We start from the raw sequence: 20,583 nt of genomic DNA, 5'->3' as shown, positions 1-20,583 counted from the left end.
AGGGCCATGTTAGAGCACCCAAATTAAGGTCTCGCTGGGAGCACCCCTCACCCCTGACCACCACACAGGCTTTACCTCTGGGGAAGCACCAGCCACCGGCGGCTACACGGCACCAAGACTCCCCCCACGACCCCAGGGAGCGACAAGCCGAGACCCCGGGCTGCCAGGGCAGGCTCGGGCCCGGCCCCGCGCCTCCCCTCACAGCCGAGGCCCGGAAAGCCGGCCGTTACCGCAGGCGCTTCAGCCCTCCGCTCCGCAGGGCCACCACCCGCCAACAAAAGACACCCCACAGACCTCCCTGCGGGACTAGCCGCGGGGAAGGCGGATCGGAACCGCCGCTCCGCCGGGCCGGGCCGGGCCGGGCCGGGCCGGGCCGGGTCGCGTCGCGTCACCGCCCCCCTCCCTCCCCGAGGTACCCCCCGCAGGGCGCGTGCGCGCTCTGCCCCGGGGAAGGCGCTCGCCGGCGCCGCGCAGTGACGTCACGCGGCAATGGCGGCGCCCAGCACACGAGGCGCTTGGCGGCCTTAGCGGCGGCCGGGCCGACCTGGTCAGAGTCCCACCGTCCTTCCCTGTCCTGAGGCTGCAGAGTGTGGTAAGCGGGGGGGAGCCCCCTCTCCCCAGGGCGGCAGGGCGGAGGGAGCCCCTCGGGCCTCCCGCGGGTTCCCTGTGTGGCGGCGGAGGCCGGGCCGGGCCCTACCACACCATATCGGGTCTGGCCATACCTTACCCGGCCTTTGGCGGGTGGTTCCCGGGTAAGGCAGGAGCGCTTCGCAGCCTCCGGGAGCTTATTCCGGCCAATTTAGTTCTTTAGTTCTGTTCTTGGAGCGCGGCTGTAGGCCTGGCCTGCTGTAATTATACCTAAAGCCATTCATATTATTTCCCCCTAATCGAAAAGAATTGTGCTTTGCGTTCCCGCGTGTTTGAATATCGTCAGTGTAATCCTCGTTCTTTTGATCTGACGCCCTGCTTTCTTACACACCCCCACCCCCCCCTCCCAGTTTCTTTTTAGGTAAAAATGAAGACCAAAAAAGGAAGGAGATTTAACTCTTCCATTAAATTGAAGCAGAAAGGCATTGAAGTAATAGGAAAATGGAAAAATGTGCCAATCGACCCTAATCTATTTGCTGATGAGGACTTTGGAGATATAGTGTGCTTGGAGGAACTTACAGATTACAAATTAGTGAGTTCTTCTGAAGTGGGCAAAGTAAAAGAGAAGAAGAGAAAGGCCGAGAGTGTTTCAGAAGAAGGCAGTGAGAATGAGGAAGAACCTGTTGTCCTTCCCAAAAAGAAAAAGAAAAACAAAGATTTGAGAAGCAAACCAGATAAAAGTGGTGACTCTAACACAGCAGAAATCGATGTGCCAGTTGCTAAAGAGGCAAAGTGTAATGAAATTATCGCAGTGGCAAATTGTGAGGACCGTGGACACGTGCCTGAGAGCACTTCAAGCACAAAAGGTGCTCTAAAGAAAAAGAAGGTAGCTAAAAATAAAGCTTCTCAAGCTCAAGAAGCTCTTCCATCAGTAACTACTTCTAAAAAAGTTAAAAACTGGACAACAGAAGTTTTATCTGCATCAACTGATCGCAAAGCTGATGTGTCTGCATGGAAAGACCTGCATGTACCTGAGCCAGTGTTGCAGGCCTTGAGCCACCTGGGGTTTAGTGCTCCCACTCCTATTCAAGCCTTAGCCTTGCCTTCCGCCATCCGGGATGGTATGGATGTTCTTGGTGCTGCAGAAACAGGTACAAATCTGTTAAACTGGTGTATATGCTGGGAGCTTCCCATCTCTCCTCTTAAATGCAGCTTATTCTTATGAGTTTTTATATGTAGCAGAAGAAGCATTTATATGTAAAAGAGCTTGTAGCTTCTGTTTATCCAATATATTGGTAATGTTTCATTGCAAAGTATTAAGACTTTGTATCTTAGAAACACAGGATGTTCCGTCTTTACAAAATACAGTGTGCAAAGCTTTGAAGTCTCAATAAGTTATTATGCTTTTGACAGAAGTCTCTTTTTCTGCTGTTTTTCAAGTTGTGTCCTATTTTGGGAACTGCGAGGCAATACACTGCAAAGGGCAGAATTACTGAAACAAACAGAGGCATGTTCCAACAGCCTAACTTCTGTGGGTGTCCCAGTGCCAAGGCAAAGCAGAAAGCCAGCTTCCTCTGAAGATGATTCAGTACTGGCTTGGAGCAGTAAATAAATACTAGGCAGAGTTTTAGACATTGTGAATATGGCCCAGGCCTTAATCCTAGCAAAAAAGGCCCACTCTGTGCCCTGTCTTTGGGCTTGGCCTGTACATTGTCACCAGCCCTTCTGTGCTTGGAAGTATTACATTGATCCGTTAACAGGAGAGGTACTGTCTCTTGTTCAGCTTGTGATCAGCTCATGCCTTTGAGCATTGCTTGCCTTTGTGAAATTTGTTACAGCTTCTTTTTTACTTAAACAATAGCTGTGAAGTCTCAGAGCATTACTTTCCCTCTAACTTTTTTTGCTGCTCAGCTTCATTTGAAGTTTTGTCTTATTTAGCAGTGCAACACTTTTTTCCCCATACAAGCTAAAAATAGGAAGCACAATTGGAAGCTGCGTTGGTTTAAAGGCTTCCTTTGCATTCTTTTCATCTGTTCCAGTTGCCTTATCTCACTGCTTTTCTTGTAAAGCCATTTACTGCTCTGGAACATGAAGGTATAGTAACTAATAAGATATGCAGTCATTTGCATTTTTATTTTAATTAGAAGCTAGGCTGGTGCTATTAACTTTAATAAGATTAGAAAGCCCCGCAGGGAGTGTTTCTGAAAATGGAACTGAAAATTTAAATGGTGTATTTGTGCTGCAAAAGAAGTACCATTTTTGCAGTGGTGGAAAGCAAATCCCTCTCTAGCTGCAGAATGGAAAGCACATTTGGTGGCAGGTTGTATTATTGCTGTCTAATTTTTTTGCAGAACTGTGAGGTAGTAAGACTGTGTTTTGCTTATTTATTCTTTCATGAAAAGGTTCTCTCCAGAGACCCTAGTGTGTAAACAGTGTTCCTGCAGAAACTGGAAAGAGGATGTGAACAATTGTCTGTTATGAAGTTCTGCAGCTAGGAGAGGCTGAAACTCTTCAGTTCTTTTTTCTACATCCTACAGCTTACTTTAGGATTGACCCTGAGGGAGGAAGGTGACAGGTGAAACAACCATTAAGTGCTCTGCAAATGCAGATTATAAACATTTTCTGTTTCAAGTGCAGAAATCAGCAAAGACCTCCCAGACATTCAGAAAGGTGAGGAAATAGATGCGAGGAGTCTTTGCAGCAGTATGGATAATGATACTGGGCTTAACTGATAATTAACTAATACTAAGGTTCTTGTCTAAACAGGCAAAATTCTCCATTCTGAATTTGTCAAACTATTATGGTTTTGTGATACGGACAAAAGGTGCTCAAGGAATTGAGACGAGGTTTCCAGAGGGCTGCTTCCCAGTGGTAGCCTGTTACAGGAGTGGTGCAATAGTGTCTTGTGCTCTGGATGCTGCTTTTGTGATCCATGAACTGATATTTATGAGAACCTTAACTGGGGTGGATGTGCTACCAGGCTTCTTCTAATGTCTTAGTAGTGACAGATAGTTCAGAAGGGAGTACATGGCAGGGATGTGACTTGCGGTTTGGACAGTGAACCCCTGAAATTAAAGTTAGGGGAGCATTTTTATATTTGACAGCCCTTTTCTCTCTGAAGCTGATTATTTGTTTTAAATGGGATTTATGTGTTTTGATTAGAAAAATGTGAGATGGTGGGGTATGTCACAATACAGTTTCTTAGAAAGTCATAAACACAGTACTGTAAACTGAAGATGGAAGTGAATCCTGCAAGTACATTCCAGTTTGTCCTTGGCCTCATTTGCTATTCCTTTATTTGGAGAACATTGATCAGAACTGTCAATTAGGGCATGGTATTCTCCTTACGGGCATACAGTTCTTTAAAAATATCTCGGCTGCAACTACAGCTTTTAAAAACCACTTTCAGAACAAATGAATCTGCCTGACCTGCTAGAGATTGGAAAAATACCTGTTCCCCAAGAAGTACGTTATTGGTGACCTCAACTATATGTATAAAGGGAACAGGAGAAAAGTTGCTATTGCTGCAAGTTCTTGGTCTTCTAAAGATCAAAAGTTTGTGACTGTTACAACTGTATATTTTAAGAACAGTGTGTGATTGGCTGTTGCTTTTCTCATCTTTGCAAATAAATGACTTGTCAGTCTGTATTATTATACTTCTTTGTTTTTTAGGAAGCGGCAAAACGCTTGCGTTCGCAATTCCAATGATTCACTCTGTGCTGCAGTGGCAAAAATCAAATAGCTCAACAACCAGAAATGACAGTGTTTCTAAAGAGTCCCATCAGCATCATGATGAAACAAGATGGGAAAATGAGGATGAAGCAGAAAAACTAACCGATCAGCAGGTTGAAGATAGTGGAGATGAAGATGATGCATCTTTCTCAACAGGCTGCGTGAAGGTGCTGGAAAATTTTGAATTTGATTCTGGTGATGAGACGCATACTCTTGGCTCCCATAAAAAGAGACCTCTTTTAGGACTGGTCCTCACTCCCACAAGAGAATTAGCTGTACAAGTAAAGCACCACATTGATGCAGTTGCAAGGTTTACAGGTACGTAGACCCCACGGGCCGTGCCCCCGGTTACACTGGGTTTGGATCTTGGCATTGGTGTTGAGCCAGAACGTGAGCCACAGTTTCTTCTGCATCGTAGAATTGGGGTGGCTTTTAAAGGGTTAGGGTTCAAAGTCACTAATATTTGAGAAATGTATTAAGATTCTTCAATGAAATGCACGTGGAAGCAAACAGTTAATGTGGCATATTTTGCTTTAAATTGTTTCTTCCTTCAAATAGCTATTGACTCAGGTTTTAGCAACACAGAATCAGTACACAGATACCCAGCCACAGCTAACTTTGTCCTGGTTTTGGGTAATGTAGGTAATATATAAAAAAATCATTTAATTATGTATATATATGCATTTTTAAAATAGATGTCTCATAATTTCCTTTTTTGACAGATATATCAATCTATATAGATAATAGATAGGTATAGTTTTGTCTATATGTATCATTTTGGTCTTTCTATCAAAAAAAAAGAAATAATGGCCATATATTTTATGGATAGAAAGTATTGCTGGATGTCTGACTTGCCTTATAGTAGTCAGGCCACAGCATATTGCTGGGTAACATGCCTGATGAAAGCAATTCAATCTTGGTTCTTTCTCTTCCAAACCAGTGGTCAGCACATCTGTTAAGTGAGTGTCTGAAGATGTAAAACTATTCAAGATGGAGAGAGTTGGGAAACAACTCCCCACTTCTCCAATAGTAGTAATTGTTTATTTAAGAGGGTAAATAGTGCAGTGAACTGCTTTTAAGAGCGTCTTCCTTTGGTGTCTATATGGCCTGCTGTGCTTGTCAGTCTACAGGTGATTACAAAGCTAATTTTAACTCCTAGCCGGAAATAATCATAGACTTTTTGGAAGAGACCTTTAAGATCATCAATCAAATACCAATAAAAACCATCACTAAACCATGTCACTAATCAATGTGTGTCAGTACAGTTCTGATAGGAGCAGTGCTGTTTGTTTTTGTAAAAAGTCTGCTGCGCAAGTGATATCTAGTTGCTGCAGCAGGAGAGAAAATACATTTTGATGTGGGCTTTCTTTATTGTCTCAAACTCACTTTGAAAAAAAACCCTCACCTGGAAACAAGGTAGTACTTCTCCACAAGTAGTAGGGAAGAGAGATCTCTGGTAGCTTGGATACTGGAGTAAGCTTGCACCGTAGCATTGAGTTTGTCATGGGTCAGTGTATTCTTTGAAGAAGTAGGGTGAAAGAAGCCACGTGTGAAGTCTGTGCTTCCAAAGATAAATTCCTTTTAGCGCCTGAGCAAATTGCTTAAAACTAACTTAGAGTCTCTGCGCTACTGAGCAGTCCAGGGAATCATTAATTGTGAGGCAGAATTCTTGTTAGGATTATTCCATAGCAAATGAGCAGTTACTAGCAAGACAAGCATTTCTCTCAGTCTTATTCTTGGAGGGCCCTGCTGTTTATTCATAGCAGGAACGTGCTTGTTCATGCAGATAAAATTGACAAAATATTGGATTCTGATGTATGGGTAAATAAAGCTAACAGCTATGGAGGACATGCGTGATTCTTTCTGCTGTTGAAAGACAGGTGCACTAAAAGAAAGGCTATTTTTGGTGTCTAACTATAATGAGGACTTTTCTGTAAAATTGAGGGCATTGCTGCATGTTCAGTGTTATATAAAACTCCTGAAGCTTCCTGGTCAAAATGTTTGCTGAAAGTTGCGATGTAGATTTTTTAAAATACTTATTTGAGTGGATGCGTGTAAAGACATTCACTGACAAATTAGTGAGATAAAAACTATTGCTTATGTGTTCTAGGCATTAAGACTGCAATTCTAGTCGGAGGCATGGCTGCACAGAAGCAAGAACGTGTACTGAATCGAAAGCCAGAAATTGTAATTGCAACTCCAGGCCGTCTGTGGGAGTTAGTTAAAGAGAGACACCCACATCTTTCAAATCTTCGACAGCTCAGGTAAAGATGCCTTTTCAGACCAACTGCTTGATGCTGAACTGGGCATCACTGCGTCCTGATTCTTTTTACTAACTGATTACATAATTTAGATGATGTAAGATCACTTATTTCTTTGCCAAGAGTTTTTTATTGAAAAGCGTAGTAGTTATATTGATGGAAGGAAATGTCAATTAAAGCCAGTAGCAAAACCTGATTTTTTCCTTTAGAAACCTGATTTCTGAAAAAGGTATGTGGAAGGCGACTGTAGTTACCCTGGCATACCTGGTGCTCCTTTGGGTTTTACGTGCAGAACCTCTCTTACATGTTTAGCAGGAAAAGTTCCTTTGAAGCGTATCAGATTTGTATTTCTCTGCACAAGTGTATTTTTATTGTGTGTTTTCTATTTGACAGGTGCCTTGTGATTGATGAAGCAGATCGAATGGTTGAGAAAGGTCACTTCTTAGAGCTGTCTCAGTTGCTGGAAATCTTAAATGATTCACAGTATAACCCTAAGCGACAGACTTTCGTTTTTTCTGCCACTTTGACTTTAGTTCATCAGACTCCCACAAGAGTTTTACAGAAAAAGAATGCTAAAAAGATGGACAAGAAGACCAAACTAGAATTGTTAATGGAAAAAGTAGGAATAAAGGGCAAACCCAAAGTGATAGACTTAACAAGGAAAGAGGCCACTGTTGAGACTCTGACAGAAACCAGGATCCACTGTAATACAAATGAGAAGGACTATTATCTCTATTACTTTCTTCTGCAATATCCAGGAAGAACCATGGTCTTTGCAAACAGCATAGACTGTGTAAAACGCCTCAGTTCTCTCCTCACAATCTTAAATTGCGATCCTCTTCCTTTGCATGCCAACATGCACCAAAAGCAAAGGCTGAAAAACCTGGAAAGGTTTGCTGAGCGAGAGAGGTGAGTTGATTTTTTTTTTTTTACTTCCTGGTAGAACAAAAAAGAAATCACACAGAGGAAACAGCTCTGTTAGAGTAGGAGCAGGTTGAGGGAGTTAGATGGGGATGCGAGTCCCCTGTTCATGAGCCCAGGTTATTAACGATTAAGGTTGAGATTTCACAGTATGGTTGATGTGATGAACTGGAGTGAGGTCAGTGGAATGCCACCAAGATGGTCAAGAAGCACTTGCTCTGCAAGGATGAGGACACTGGGATTGTATCACCTGGGGAAAAGATTTTGTGGGGTCCTACTGGCAGCCGTCTGATATCTTAAAAGAAGGTTATCAAGAAGGTGGAGCCAGGCTCTTCACAATGATGCATGGTAGGAGAATGAGGGTTAAGGCATGAAAGTTGAAACAAGAGGTTCAGGCTAGATGTAAGAAGGAGCTTTTTCTCAATGACAACCGTCAGGCATTGGAACAGGCTGCTTGTTCTTGGAGGTTTTCAAGGTTCAATTGGATAAAGCCCTGAGCAACCTGGTCCAACTTTCTAGTTCATCCTGCTTGGAAGAGAAGGATGGACTTGGAGACCTCCTCATGTCACTTGGAGCCTGAATTATGCAGTGGTCTGGTAGCTCATTGCTGCTGAAGGAGCTGTCACTTGCCCTATTTTCAGCCATATGCTTTTTTAACCATCCTGCACACCTCTCTGCTGCCCTATTTTCAGCCATATGCTTTTTTAACCCTCCCGCACACCTCTCTGCTCCTGTGCGGAAGAGAAGGATGGACTTGGAGACCTCCTCATGTCACTTGGAGCCTGAATTATGCAGTGGTCTGGTAGCTCATTGCTGCTGAAGGAGCTGTCACTTGCCCTATTTTCAGCCATATGCTTTTTTAACCATCCTGCACACCTCTCTGCTCCTGGTTCTGCAGCTCATTTAATGCTTCTGTAAGTTCTTTCATCTCACTAAGCCATCTGAAAAATAACCACTTTTTGCTGGGTTAGGTTTTTGTGGGTTTATTTAGATGAATTAGCTTCCTGAGGGTTAAGGTATCCTAGAACAATGTAAGAGAAGGGGCAGTTGTATCTTTCAGCAGCAGTGGGCAACCAGGTTTACCCAGGCAGGCCTGTCCTGCCATGTTAAGAATTATTGTTCCTGCTGGCTTTGGGATGACCTTTGGGGAGGAGGTCAGTGGTCTCGGTATTTCCATAATCCAGAAGCCTCACGGTTTAGTCTGCTGTGAAGTGCTGCATGCTGTCTGACTGCATGGGGATTTGTACCTTGGTAATAGACTCAGACAGGGAGAACAGAGCTTGAATTTCCATGATAATCTGCAGCATCCCTTGGCAAAATGTACTATCGATAGCATTGGCCTGGGCCAGATGGGACATTTTCAGAGACTGCACATTTTTAAGGCAAGTAGAAGTCTATGAGACCATCTATCACAACCTCCTGCAGATTGTAAGCCATAGAATTTTCTCTGCTTATGTCTGCTTTGAACCTTGTAGCAATAGAGTATGCACTCAGATGTCAGAAAATTTTAACAGATTCCTGTTACCTACAAGTAACTTGTTTCAGTTGCTGGGAAATTTTTTTGAAATAAATTGTTCCATACCCTGGGGAGATTTTTGTCTCTCTAGTAGACTGTTTATGTAAAAGAATGATTATTTTTTTTTTAAATAGTTCTTCCTTCCTAGGAGTAAGGAGAAATGCTAATTGTTGTTTATGTAAAAGAATGATTATTTTTTTTTAATAGTTCTTCCTTTCTAGGAGTAAGGAGAAATGCTAATTGTCAGAACAGAATCCCTCCCCTTTATATTTCTAGACTTCAACTTACTGAGAGAACTTATTTGAGTGTAAGTTGGTAGAAGGTATTTCAGCCCCAAAAAGCTGTTAATTAAATCTATGTTAATAATGTGATTTTTCTCAACTGATGAAACTTGTAATAACCTGTCTGTCCTGCCAAAAGATCAACTGTGGCGGTAATGGTATGGTCATATCAAACTAAACATATTTTTAAACCCAGCCTGGGCAGAGCACTGAAAAATGTAATGACGGGGCGCGTACCCCCTGCCAAGTGGTTGGATTAGGTCATTGAATAGCAATTTGTGCTAGCATTCCTGAGCATTGAGAGGGAATAAAAGCATAGGAAAGTAGAATCCAGCAAGATAGTGAATTTCTTTATTGGAAACAGAATAGACCTGCTGAAGGTAACATTTGCATTTTTTTACTTTAAGAATTGCTATTTCAAGACTGCCTCTGATGTAATATTGGGCATCGTTTTCTGTAAGGGTAAACAAATAGCATATTTCCACCACACGATATAGTACAAATCTGTTCCTTAAATTCCTGTGCTAGAATTCTAGGTCTCTCTATGTGATTTTCTTTGGCAGATGGTTTACTCTTCAATTTTATGTTCATTAAATGTTATCACTTTCTCAGCTGTGTCCTCCTGACAACAGATGTTGCAGCTCGTGGTCTTGATATTCCCAACGTGCAGCATGTCATCCACTACCAGGTTAAATATTTTTAATGTTTCTTCTTTCCTGTCTTGGTTTTGAAATAAGCTTTTGCTGATCCAAACCATGAACACTATAAGGCTGGGATTCTCAGTCTTGTGTATAGTATAGTCCCAAGTATAGAGATTTAATCACTATTAATTTAACTGTCCTGTAGTGCTTTGCACTTAAGGATCTCATTGCTGCAGTGATTGTTCATGAATGTGTGATTATATACGAGAAATGACATAAAAGATATGATTCTCCTTGCTTTCCATGGCCAGCTTCATGTTTTTTCTGAATATAATGCAGGTCCCTCGTACTTCTGAGTTGTACGTACACAGAAGCGGCAGAACAGCCCGAGCTGCCAATGAAGGCCTTAGCCTCTTGCTGATCGGCCCTGATGACTTGATCAATTTCAGGAAAATTTATAAAACATTGGAGAAGAGTGAAGAGCTGCCATTTTTCCCGGTTGATTCCAAGTGCATGACTTCTGTCAAGGTAAAGAAACATCAATCTCTTTCCAGCCTGAGTAGTTGCTTGCTTACTGATATTACTGCATTACACATCGTGTTGTTTCCACGTTTCAGATGAAACTTACTCTTCAGGACCTGAATTTGAAAATGAAGTTAATCACACTCTATGTTTTTTTTAAGCAATATTTGTGATTTCTCCTCAATAACTGGCCCAAGAAAGGTGTTCAAACGTAAACATCACTTACATTTTTCTTGCTCGTTGTCATGTAGAGCTTCGCATGACTAGATTCCCCAAAACATGACAGGGAAGGGAGTATGTTTTGTGGCTGAGGAGCTGGGATGGCTCTGTTAAGTACATTGCTTAAAGCCTCTTGTGTTACAAGCAGACTGGAGAAGAGTATCAGACTCTGGGATCTTCAGTGATCTTCATCTGCCTCTTCTCAGTTAAGTAATGAATTGTCTGCTTTTCTGAAAGTTCCTATACTGTGAGGCCATAGCTGACCCTTTCAAACCAGGTATGTTTCTGTTTTTTAGGTTATTCCCTGTTTTAAGAAGAGTTCAGTCATTTGCAAATTCACAAGATAGGCAATGGTTAGGATTTGCAAAACAATATATTTTAGAAAGCATCTAGTCACCACAGATTTTTCTGCTTGTCGAATAAGAGGCCATTTAATGTCTCAGCATTCTCTTAACAGTTTGGGTGACATCAGCCATGTACAAATGGGACATATTTAAATACTGCATTTGAAAGAAATCTAGATGGCATTGGAGTGTCTGAATAATGCACAATCACTGAGAGCAGGAGAAAAATGCAAATGACAGGTAGCGAAACAGATATCTTCCTTATAGTATTCTGGTTCATGCTCATCCAGTTGGCTTGGAGAGAGTTAGGGTTATTCAGCCTGGAGAAAAGAAGGCTCTGGGAAGAACATATTGCAGCCTTTTAGTACTTAAAGGTGGCTTATAAGAAAGATGGGGACAAACTTTTTAGCAGGGCCTGTTCTGATATGACAAGGGTTAGTGGCTTTAAACTAAATAGGATAGATTTAGTTATAGATATTAGGAAGAAATTTTTGCCACTGAGGGTGGTGAAACACTGGCCCAGGTTCCCCAGAGAGGTGGTGGATGCCCCTTCCCTGAAAGCATTCCAGGTCAGGTTGGACAGGGCTCTGAGCAACCTGGTCTAGTTGAAGATGTCCCTGCTCATTGCTGGGGAGTTTCGACTAGCCGACCTTTAAAGGTCCCTTCCAACCCAAAGTATTTTATGATTCTGTGAAATGGGGTGTTTAAAGGATCTTTCAGGAGATGCAGTTTTCTGAAAGAGAAAGAAATGTGCCCATAGACTCATTTTTCTCCTCTTGGTAATAACAAGGAGAATTTGATTATTGTTTTTTTTTTTTCCCCCATGTTTTCCCCCACCCCCCTCCACCTGCCAAATGTTTCTGGTTACTGAAAGAAATCTGTTGTTTTTAGAGTGTTTCTTCAGAGGTCCCTCTGTGTTTCTTGATGAGTAGTTTTTGGCTCTTAACATGCTCTGTCAATTAATGGGCAAATAAATATTTTTTTCACACCTAAATTTTCCTGCCACCATCTCACAATCTTCTCTTCTATGCGTAATAGTGCTCCTTTCTCCAGAAAAGATGTCTTTGTGGTTGTAATTCCAAGACTCCAGCCTTTACATGGTGTGGTCTCGTTTATGCTTTGCCCTGGGCTTAATTACAGAGCTATAGTAGTTGGGACTAATAGTGCTGCTGGTTCCCTTTGGCACACTCCTTCCCTGGTTCTGCATGCCTTCATTCAAGTTCAGCAAAAGTCTGAAGGTATTTTACACTCGAGAAGAATAGAATTGGTGAACCAAAGTAGAGGAGAGACCAAAAGAAGACTCAAGTTTTGCAAAGATGGAAAAACAATTTAAAATTTCTTTATGATCTGAGGAGAAGTGACCGACATTTTATTAGTCAACTGCAAGTTTAATTTCCTTTCTCTCTGTGTTTTAATTGTCCTGGCAGTTCTGGCTGTGGTCAGGGTGTCTTGCACAGGGTTTGTTTTGTGCAACCACAAGCACATTCCAAACAGCAGAACTTGCTGCTGGGTTGATTATTATTTACTGTCAGTGGAGATTTTCTTTCCATAATGAATTAGGCTTCTAAGACAGCTTGGCCCAGCTGGAAGGCTGCAGGTCAGGTCAGGTTAGGTTTGCTGGACATCGTTGTTCCTCCTGTGTGCAGCTGGGAAGAAGGACAGGACAGTTTGTCTTGGGCCTAAACAAGATCAGGTGCATTTCTGAAAACATGAGTAGCTCTTTCCATACGGCCTGCAATAGTTTAGTTCTTCAGAGTGGGATGAAGCTAGCAGCTGCCCCTTATTGCTGAGGCCAGTAACTTTAAGATCCAGCTGTACTATGTAAATATGTAACTTGGAAATGATTGGTATCTGAATCATGATTTGTCCTTGATGTGTCTGAAGTGTTTGTAATGATTCGTTTAAAGAATGAGGAGTTAATGTTCAGGCATGTTTAGTAGTTGAGGTGTTTCAGAAGTCACATTCTACCACGGATCTGAAGAAGGAAAACACTCTAGCAAATGTTGACATGCCTTGATTACATGGGGCATCTGCTGGGACAGCAGTAGTGAACAAAAGTGTCTTTGCACCTCAGTAATTTTGATGCATGCTCTCGAGCACTGACTCTGTTGAGGTGCCCCACATTTAAACCTAATCATAATGTCTGAAATGTACTTTTGTTGCAGGAGCGGATGAATTTGGCACGGCAGATTGAGAAGGCAGAATTTTTCAACAGTCGGGCAAAGCAACACAACTCCTGGCTCCAACAAGCTGCGGAGGCTCTTGAGATGGATCTTGATGATGACATGTTAATGGGCAAGTAGAAGTACTTGTTTATGTCTAAGCCCAGTTTGTCCCATAGCACTGGTGTCCAGAAGAACCCCCACCATGGCAGAGGAACTCTTAAAACCTGCAGGCTTTAAGGGGAAGGGCAGGAGTGTCATTGCTTAGTGCATGGTGTTGATGGTGTTTTCTGGATGGCTGTGCAGCAGGTAGTGCTGGAGCTGAGTGAGTGAGGTGTGACAATTCTGGCAAGCCACAGACAAGTCCACGTGTCATGGGACAAAAACTGTTTAGCTTCTGGCAAACATTTTAGGGTAATCCAACAGTCCAGTATCTCCTGCTTCAATCTTGTCCCCTCTGTGTCAAAGAAAAAGCTGTTTCCTCCACTTCTGCTTATCTCTCCCACCCCCACGTAGTCAGGCAGCAGGACGGGAGCCTGACAGCTCTGTGTGGGAACACCCAGGAAACACTAGCAAACACCAGAACTTACATGAGCCTTATGTAGGTTGAGTTGTGTGGGCTAAATGGCCAATACTTACATTCAGGTTACAGAGGCATTTGGTGGTGTGTTAGAAGTAAATAATTTCTTATATTTTTAAAATGAAATGTTCTGCAGGCTGTGCCTGAGAGAATGTGTAGGGCTGTGCAACTGCAGGTGCCTGTTAGTCCAATGCCATGAAGCTTTGCACTGCTTAGATGCACTGTAAAAGGCCACATTGTGTTCAAATTTCAGGAGGTGAAGGTATGATTTCCTATCAGTTCTTTGAAGGCATGCTGAATAGGGATGCTGTCTGCGTCACTTCAACTTAAGCTCTCTCTATCCTGCTAGCTGCTAAATACGCAGATGCCTTGATTTTGAAGCATGTTCAGATTCATTTTTTTTTTCCTTTCTTTTATTCATGGCTGGACTGGCTTGTTCTCAACCACTTTGCAAGAAAGCACTAATCGTCTCTGTCCAAACTGTTCAGGAGCTTTCTCAGATAATTAGCGCTCTGCTGCCTTGTTTTGACATAATCTGAGTATGCTGTGCTTTGAAATGAGTTTCTAAACAGCACATCCAGTCCAAGTAAGTTGTGGCGCTTGAGTGAAGCACTTTGTAATTACCACCCAGAATCTTGCCAGATTCATGCTTTAAAATGTATTCAGCCTTCAATTCTTCTATAGCTTGTTGGAGACCAATTAAAATCTCAGTCATTCTTCCCATAAATGAAATGCCTCTTACACTGTTACAAAGGATTTAGTAATGTACTTTCATTACATTACAGCAACCTTGATTTCATTTATTTTCTCCTGTTCAGGCCTGTGACCATATTAACTATCTCCAGTCTTTTTTATGCCCTTTTTTCTCCTACGTTATTAAATCTGAGCCCCTCATTGTTTTTTGTGTATAAGGAGGAAAGGGCTTCCTCTTTTCCAGGTGCTGAAATGAGGTATGCATAAAGTAACGAAATACACAGAAGAAGCTTCTGTCTGAGCTTAGAAGCCCTGCGTCAATACCTTATCTTCTGAGCCCCCTTTCTTTTTTTTCCTGACTCTGTTCTGAGTTGAGAGCCAACTGAATGATTGAGCAGAATGATACGTGGTGTATAGTTACGCAGTAGTCAGGATTCTTTTTGATCTTGTTATCTTGTGGACAGCCTGGGTTATCTGAAATTGTCACAGATGACTGGAAGAGTGTATGGGAGTTGAGTGACCTTGTTAGAGAGAGAAAAATGAGATTAGCATCTGCCCCTAGTGCTAAAAAGCCTGGCGAAAGAGGCCAGTGCAAGTTCTTTTGTTGTAACATTCTGTATGTTTGATTTCTGCCCCAAGGAAGAAAAGCTAATGAGCAAGAAGAAAGCCAGAAGCAAAAGATGCTGAAGGGGATGAAAAAACAACTAAAACATATGTTGTCCCAGCCACTGTTTAAAGTCCTTATGAAAACCAAGTACCCAACACAGTCTGGAAAATTACTCCTGCCTCAGACATCACTGGGTATTTCAGAATCTGCTCTGGGTACCGTATCCAAACAACAAGCCAAGAAGAAGAAATCAATAAAATTAAATTAGATAACTGAGCAAGATCACTCAGTGCGACAGAAGCAAGGACAATCCTTATCAAAGCTGTCAGTGCTTATGGAGGAACTCAGCTAGAAGACACGTAGTATCAGAGGATGTTGTCTGTGTCTTGATTGTGGAAGCACAAAGCAAAGTGTTGATTTAAATGACTCTGTGAACATGCAGTTACTTACTGTTGAATCTTTTCTTGGACCTTGTTTTCTTACGTTCTTTCTTATTTTTGCTTGCTGTCTGTATTAATAGAAGTTAGTAAGTTTTGAAATAGTTCTGTTTATTATTCCTCTTTGTGAGATGGGTAAAAGTTACAGGGTAAAATTCACTGTGGACATAAAACCTGATCTGATTTTTAATGTCCTTACAGGAGAGGGGAAGGTAGGCTGTATACAGTCTGAGTACAATCTGAGCTGATGGTAATGGAAGGTTTGGATTTTACTACAGCCAGTTCAGAGAGAAAGGCAGCAAATACAGGTAGTGTTACCAGCAGGTCTACAGTTCTGGTTATGGAAATTGCAGTTTTCTTTCTCTTCTGATAATATATGTCTGTTCTGTTCTCCACTGGGTCTAATTCCCTTAGTCCTGTCTTACATGTTTTAGAAGATGCAAAAAAGTCAAGGTGGCAATGGGCCAGGACTGACCTTGGGGAAACACTTTTGGGAGAGTTTTAAGGAATGAGTCTTGTTACTTATAGTTTTATTAATTAATATTTGGAGCTAAGTCTGTATTTAAAAACATGTTAGAATCATGACCTTTTGCTTTAATGGAAAAGATGATTATGCTGCAAAATGTCACTTTGAAGAGTGCTTCCTGATAATTATGCTTTTAAATCATTTTAACCTGACCTGGGCAAATGATTTCTTAAAGCTATTTTTAAAAATATATCAAAAGAATATATTTTGAATTTTTGTTAAATTATATCTGCTATAAAACCCAAAGCCTGTGTCTGTTTTCAGTCACTTGAGATTTCCAAATTCCTCATAGCTGATGCCCTTTGCACTTAACAGCCAAGGAGAGGGGAGAAGCACCCAAATGGTAAGACATAGCAGTGGGATTGGTATTGGTGGGAGCACAGGGACCCTTTACCTGCCAGCTGTAGATCGGGCTGAGTTTTTTTTCTCTTATACAGTATAGAACCAGTTTCACTGCCTTGATAGGAGGCATCAGTTTACTTAGCTGGTCAAAGAAATTTGTCTGTGGAGTTGAGTGCCCCCTCCAACCACTTGCCAGTTATGTGAGAACAGCAAACTCTTTCATCTGTGTAAATAATTGAAGACCCCCCTACTCCTCCATCTCTCGAGGGCTTTTCTCTTGCTTCCTTGCATTACTGAAGAAGAGCTGTGACAATTTAATCATAAGCACACAGAGTTTATCAATTATGTACAAAGGTTTCCTTGCAAAGCACTGTCTCATGCCCTTTGGAGTAGAGGGGGGAAGTTTTGGCGGGGGAGAGATGGTAAGGTTCTTTTTCCTCACCCATGTAAAAAGATGACACGTTTTTGGAGTTAATGTGACATCTGAAAAATAAGAATTTAAAGTTCCTTGTAAGGAGAGCTGAAAAAAAAGAAGTGAGGAAATGCAAGCGTGCCCTCATTTCTTTTCTGTGCCATTTTAATCACATTCTTACATTATGGAAAAGAAACTTGCATTGGTTTTGCATCCCTGAAGGGACTGAAGACCAGGTGGGCATTTTCTGCATCTTGTGATGTATCTCTGCTTACAGTTCATCAGGAGAATCGAGGCTGGATCCTGACACGAGCTCTGCATCTCCTCCCTTGTCTGAAAATCTGCATGAGGTTGGGCGGTTTTGGCAATTTCTAATTCCATGTGATCATGAGGAGAACTGAACTGGGGGACTGAATGTATTGTTATTTCTTCTTCATCGTTGCTGTGAAGTTTTTCAGCCACTTCTGTTTTACAGTGTTTAACAACCGAGTTGTCACACTCCCACCCCTCCGTCTGGCCCTCAGCCTGCTGTCTTGCCGAGTCTCCTCGAGATGGAGCATGACACTCCTGCCCTCCTCCTCGCCTTCGTGCTCGCTGGTGGCATGCTCTGCTGCTGGTTTTCTCCTGCAGCCTCTGATGTGCTCAGCTTGAGCTCTTAATTCTTAATGTGCTGGTGCTGCACCCCCACAGGAGCTCAAGCTGAGCCTGGACCCTAAAAATATCTCTGTGTCTTAAAAAGAATACTTATCTAGCGCTCTGAAAGCTCTCTTGCTCTGCCTTGTCCTTATCTTACCAGGGTACCCTGAGTCTTCTACCTAGAGGAAAAACCTTATACTTGCTTTAGCTAATTTAAACAAATTATTAAACAGTAACTGAAAAATATTACCACTCAGCTGCTCTCCTCCAACGTGAACTAGCTTACTGCAGGAAGAGAGGAAGGCAAAGGAGAATATTTTCTCCAGCTCTCATCATTTGCATGTGTATCACTGGTGCAAATTAGACATGAAGAGTTTTACATCAAGTACATATGGGCAATTTAATTGTAGTATTTAATGAAATACACAGTACTGAATAGTTTCTGTAATGTTCTGTTGCTACAGCAGTTACTCTAAGGCCTCAACTGAGTAATCTTATGTTTTGTGGCAGCTTATGTCTGCTAAAACACCATTAATTCAAGTACTAATTAAGTCTATTTAGGCTGTCAGAGCAACTTCCAAATAGATTTTTAAAAGCATGAGTTCAGCAGCGTGTTGGTAGAGGCCAAGCTGGCACAGAGCAGCCAGTACTGCATGACAGAAAACTGAAACCCTGAAAGGTTCTGAGCCTTCATTTTTATTTTGTGAATGCGTGGGGCCAGTTGACCTCATCCTTGTCACAGAGTTCCTGTCAAGAGAAGGAAGAGTCCCTGTAGTTTAAGACATCTGCTGAGGAGATAGTTTGGACAGGATCTCACATGTTGGACAGCAGAGTTTCCTGACAGTTCCCTACCCCGTTCTTTCTCTGCTCCCCTGTATGTTAGTGGAACAGCAAGTTAGCAGAGCAGAAGCTGGAGCGTTGCCTTGCCATATGCCAGCAGCCCCGGCACACGCTGGCCATGTGGCACTGGGGAGGCAATTTGCACCTTGGTGAGGAAGGGCCAGGTACCGCACGCTGAGGGCAGTCAGTCTGTCTATCCAGGTCCCTGAGGGGGAAAGAAGACAGGGAAAGGACACTTTCTGATCTCACCATGCACTGCCTGACGCCAGGAGGCAAATCTGGTAAGAAATACGGTACTTTCTTGGGTGTTACTGCTTTGTCCTCTGCTAGCAGGGTGTGTTTTGGGTGCCTGAGCCCTTCCAGATTGTTTGATAGTGGCTTGGTGAAGGAAGGAGCTCAGAAGACTGTGAATTGAGTGACTGGTAACAGACTGATCCTGTAGCAAGCAACAATATGTGAGTAATATCCAGTAGTCCTTGCAGAAAAGTAGAATGTTGTCAGAGGTCACAGGACTGAGGAGAAGGGAGGCACCAAGCAGAAGGGCTCTCTTTTAGGAAATGGTCCTGATTCTGTAACCCTCTATAGATCCCTCCCACACTCCCTTCAGATACTCAGACAGATGTCTGATATTCTAGTGGCCCGTGTGAGATTTCCTAGTCCAGCTTCCTTTTGTGAAAGGTACATCAAGGCTTCAGTGTTTTCTCAAGTCAATCAAAAGCTTCTTTTGGGGTTGGCCTCACAGAGTGCATAAGAAAAAGGAAAATAATCTGTGACTCCTGAGGCAAGTTCATCAGCCTGGGTAAGCAAGTGAACAGAGCTGCTGCCCTTGTTTCTCTTGGAATTCAGCAGCTCTTGCTGTGAAGCTGGAAAAATTTGTAGCCTGTTTCCAGAGCAACCAACTTTAGATGGTACTAATTGCCAAATTTCTGTAGGTGAGAGCTGCAGTTACAGAATGCAGACCCAAATCCTGGGTTGGAAAAGGAGAAAATATTCTTTCCCGCCGAGGTAAGAGACTTGTATTCTTTCTGTAGCATACCCATTGCATGACACACTCCAAAAGCATACCTAGAATCAGAATTGGCTGATTACATCCCCACCAGGCTGCTCTTGTTAATGTGGTTAATTCAGCCCCTTGAGCACTCACAGAGGGTTGCAGAGGTTCTGCTTCAAGTACCTCTAAGCTTCTCACCAAGGCATAGCCCACGTGTTGTTTTCCATTCACGTAATATGAAGGTCCATTGGTGAAAAGGGTTAGATCCCAGTTTTCTAGAGGTTGATCCTGCAGATAGTCCCGTAGGCAGCTGGAGTGAAACACTGCTTTTGCACAACCACGATGCGGTTCATCACAGGAAGGAACAAGCAGTAAAGTTGCTGGATTCAAAACATGACATCTTTTTAAAGTAATATTATCTGCATTTAAAACCATTAATTCATAGCGATGTGCTCCCTGTGGGTACAGTGCCTTTGTGTGTAGCATGTTCCTTAGGAATCACTTCTACTTCATGCGGGAAATACATGGATGTATTGGATGACCCAGGGCTAACCGTCTGCTTCTTTCTATGATGGTTGCTGTTGCTGCTATTGCTGTAACACGGGATTATTCCCTGCCCCTACAGGATCCAGATGAGTTGAATACTAAGCCACAGGGCGGCGGTGTGGACCTAGCTTTGAGTAAGGACCCCGCCGGCTGCTCCTTTGTTCTTGCGCACAAACAGATCAAAGGATTCAGAGAAATCCGGCAATCCCAGCACTGGAGAAGAAGCTAAAGCTCCTTTTACAGTTTGGAAAGCCTTTTCTCTCCCTGGATCCCACCGTATAGGCTCCACGTCCCCTGCCTCAGTAGCTTCTGTCAACGGTTTATTTAACCCCCCTAGCCCCGGTACCCAGGGTCTGCAGCATCCTCCTGTGCCTAAAAATCCTCACCGTTGTTTCTTTGTTACCAGTCAAGGTATTTCTACAATAGCCTGGACCCATTCGGGGTCTACTAATCTTTGTCCTCCTTTTAATATGAATCCTAAATATTTTACCCCCTGCTGACACAGCTGAAGCTTAGAAAGACATGCCTGGTGACCTTTTTCTGCTAAAGCAGACAACTATTATCTTTCAAGCAATCTCCATATGTCTTGCTAGCAAGTAACAAACCATCTATATATTGTAGAAGTATAGAACCCCCAGGTAATATCTTTCAAGTTATCTTTAAGCAAATGGGAGAGTATCACAGGAGACTCAGTGACCCCTTGGGACAAATGGGTCCATGTTAGTTGGTGGCCTTTCCACGTAAATGCAAGCAGATGCTGGCTGTCTTTTGCTATAGGAATACTAA

General features: G+C 42.6%; 1 protein-coding gene across 1 annotated transcript; it reads left to right on the top strand.

Annotated features, from left to right (window-relative positions):
• The first annotated feature begins 466 nt into the window (after positions 1-466).
• On the top strand, positions 467-16,276 carry DDX24 (DEAD (Asp-Glu-Ala-Asp) box helicase 24). Its single transcript, XM_014957691.1, has 9 exons — positions 467-592; positions 999-1,739; positions 4,261-4,638; positions 6,431-6,584; positions 6,975-7,490; positions 9,912-9,987; positions 10,280-10,468; positions 13,191-13,320; positions 15,100-16,276. Exons 2-9 carry the CDS (start codon positions 1,016-1,018, stop codon positions 15,333-15,335), a joined length of 2,403 nt encoding a protein of 800 aa, XP_014813177.1. The 5' UTR covers positions 467-592; positions 999-1,015; the 3' UTR covers positions 15,336-16,276.
• Positions 16,277-20,583: the final 4,307 nt, after the last annotated feature.

Source organism: Calidris pugnax, unplaced genomic scaffold (genome assembly GCF_001431845.1).
Source record: "Calidris pugnax isolate Ruff unplaced genomic scaffold, ASM143184v1 scaffold211, whole genome shotgun sequence".
Taxonomy (NCBI): domain Eukaryota; kingdom Metazoa; phylum Chordata; class Aves; order Charadriiformes; family Scolopacidae; genus Calidris; species Calidris pugnax.
Note: the sequence above shows the minus strand (reverse complement) of the source record. Positions and strands in the feature narration are given on the sequence as shown.